Source organism: Panthera pardus, unplaced genomic scaffold (assembly GCF_024362965.1).
Source record: "Panthera pardus isolate Hobbes unplaced genomic scaffold, ASM2436296v1 HiC_scaffold_15, whole genome shotgun sequence".
Classification (NCBI taxonomy): domain Eukaryota; kingdom Metazoa; phylum Chordata; class Mammalia; order Carnivora; family Felidae; genus Panthera; species Panthera pardus.
In genome coordinates this window covers 53131352-53133065 of record NW_026526710.1, presented here as the reverse complement: position 1 = coordinate 53133065, position 1714 = coordinate 53131352, and the positions used below count along the sequence as shown (strand labels likewise).

The 1714-nt window shown below is 57.8% G+C and overlaps 1 protein-coding gene and 1 long non-coding RNA gene across 51 annotated transcripts in view; one reads left to right on the top strand and one right to left on the bottom strand.

The window, feature by feature from the left end:
• Positions 1–143: 143 nt before the first annotated feature.
• Positions 144–890, bottom strand: LOC128777084 (uncharacterized). Its single transcript, XR_008422263.1, has 2 exons — positions 493–890; positions 144–263 (listed from the first exon to the last, which is right to left on the bottom strand). It is a non-coding gene; the product is annotated as an uncharacterized LOC128777084 (long non-coding RNA).
• A 291-nt stretch (positions 891–1181) lies between these two features.
• The window catches only part of CELF4 (CUGBP Elav-like family member 4), a 298339-nt gene continuing 297806 nt past the window's right edge, over positions 1182–1714 (top strand). For all 50 annotated transcript variants that reach the window (XM_053902630.1, XM_053902647.1, XM_053902645.1 and 47 more), the window contains exon 1: positions 1182–1579. In XM_053902630.1, the coding sequence (XP_053758605.1) occupies positions 1294–1579 (286 nt within the window). In that variant the 5' untranslated portion in view covers positions 1182–1293. The remainder of the gene's footprint in view (positions 1580–1714) is intronic.

Here is a 1714-nt window from a genome sequence, read left to right as displayed (position 1 = left end):
CCAGTTCCGACCTCCCAGGTGGCTCGGGTGGCGGCAGATGCCGTGCGGGAGGGCGAAGATTTGGGGCTGCTCTGGCAGGTTGGGGATTCGAGGAGGAAAAAAGCAGGGAGACACGGAGAGAAAGAGAGCGCGCGCGAGAGAGCTCTTGTCTACAGATTTATCCACATAATATATATTTATGTAGCTTTTTTTCTCTCGACACTGATCAATGCGCACTCGGATCGCTGGGCGGACTCCCTCCAAGCCGACTCGCTTTTTCTAGTCTAAATAAATAAATAAATAAATAAATAAATAAATAAATAAAGGGAACCAGATGGGAGAAAAAAGCGCCCATTCCACCTCCGCCGCCGCCTTCGCCGCCGCCCCGCCCGCCATCCCTGCCTTTGCTTCACCCGCCTGGCGCCCTAATAGAGCGCAGCTCGGTGGATAACGCCCCCCTACATACCCACACGAAAATGAAAATCAATGTTTTAAAAATACAAAAAGTTGCACCTGCTGCTATTACAAAAAGAACCCCCAAAAGGCAAAGAGGAGGCCAGCAGCCCCGTTCCTAACGGGCACCCGCTCCCCGCGGCCGCCGGGCCCGGAATCTCAGCGCCTCCCGAAGAGCCATGCGCCTGGCGCTATTTATAGCCGGGGGCTGTCTCGGACTGTACCACCGCCGCTCGCCGGGGCCGCCGACGGGGGAGGCGCGGCGGGGCCGGCGCCGCCCCACGCCGTCCTGCTCCCGGCCGCCGCCCGCCGCCGCGCGGGAGCCCCCCCGCGTCTCGCCCTCTCCGGGCCCCGCGCCCCCCCTCCTCCGCGCGCGCTCACTCGCCGCCCCCACCCCTGGTCTGACTCGGAACTTGAACCGGTCCAGCCTGTTTAAACGGAAAGGACAGAGATCCTGTCTGTTCAATGTAAAAAAAAAAAAAAAAAGAAAGAAAGAAAAAGAAAAAAAAAAGAGAAAAAGAAAAAGAAAAAAAAAAGAAAAGAAAAAGAAAGAAAAAAAGAAAAGAAAAAGATCAGACCGCAAAAGAGAGAGAGAGAAAGAGAGAGAGGGAGAGAGAGGAGAGAGGGAGGGAGAGAGAGAGCGGGGAGAGGAGAGAGAGAGCGCGAGCGCGAGCGAGCGAGAGAAGAGAGGAGAAAGAGAGAGAGCAGAGAGCGAGAGGAGAGCGAGGTGTAGAGAAACCGAGGGGGAGAGAACCCGAGTGTGTGTATGCGTGTGCGTGTGTGAGCGCGAGCGAGCTTGCGAGGGAGAAGAGCGAGAGAGAGTGCGAGCGAGAAAGAATAAAAGGAAAGAAGATTTTCTCTATGTATATAAAGATGGCCACGTTAGCAAACGGACAGGCTGACAACGCGAGCCTCAGTACCAACGGGCTCGGCAGCAGCCCGGGCAGCGCCGGGCACATGAACGGATTAAGCCACAGCCCGGGGAACCCGTCGACCATTCCCATGAAGGACCACGATGCCATCAAGCTGTTCATTGGGCAGATCCCCCGCAACCTGGATGAGAAGGACCTCAAGCCCCTCTTCGAGGAGTTCGGCAAGATCTACGAGCTTACGGTTCTGAAGGACAGGTTCACAGGCATGCACAAAGGTGAGTGCACCTTTCCCTCCCAACTTTGCCGGGGAGAAGGAGCGGGCGGGCCGGCCGGCCGGCCGGCGACGGACGAGCGGGAGACGGCGCGAGAGGGAGCCTCGGGCGGACGCCGAGGAGGGAGGCGCTCGGGCA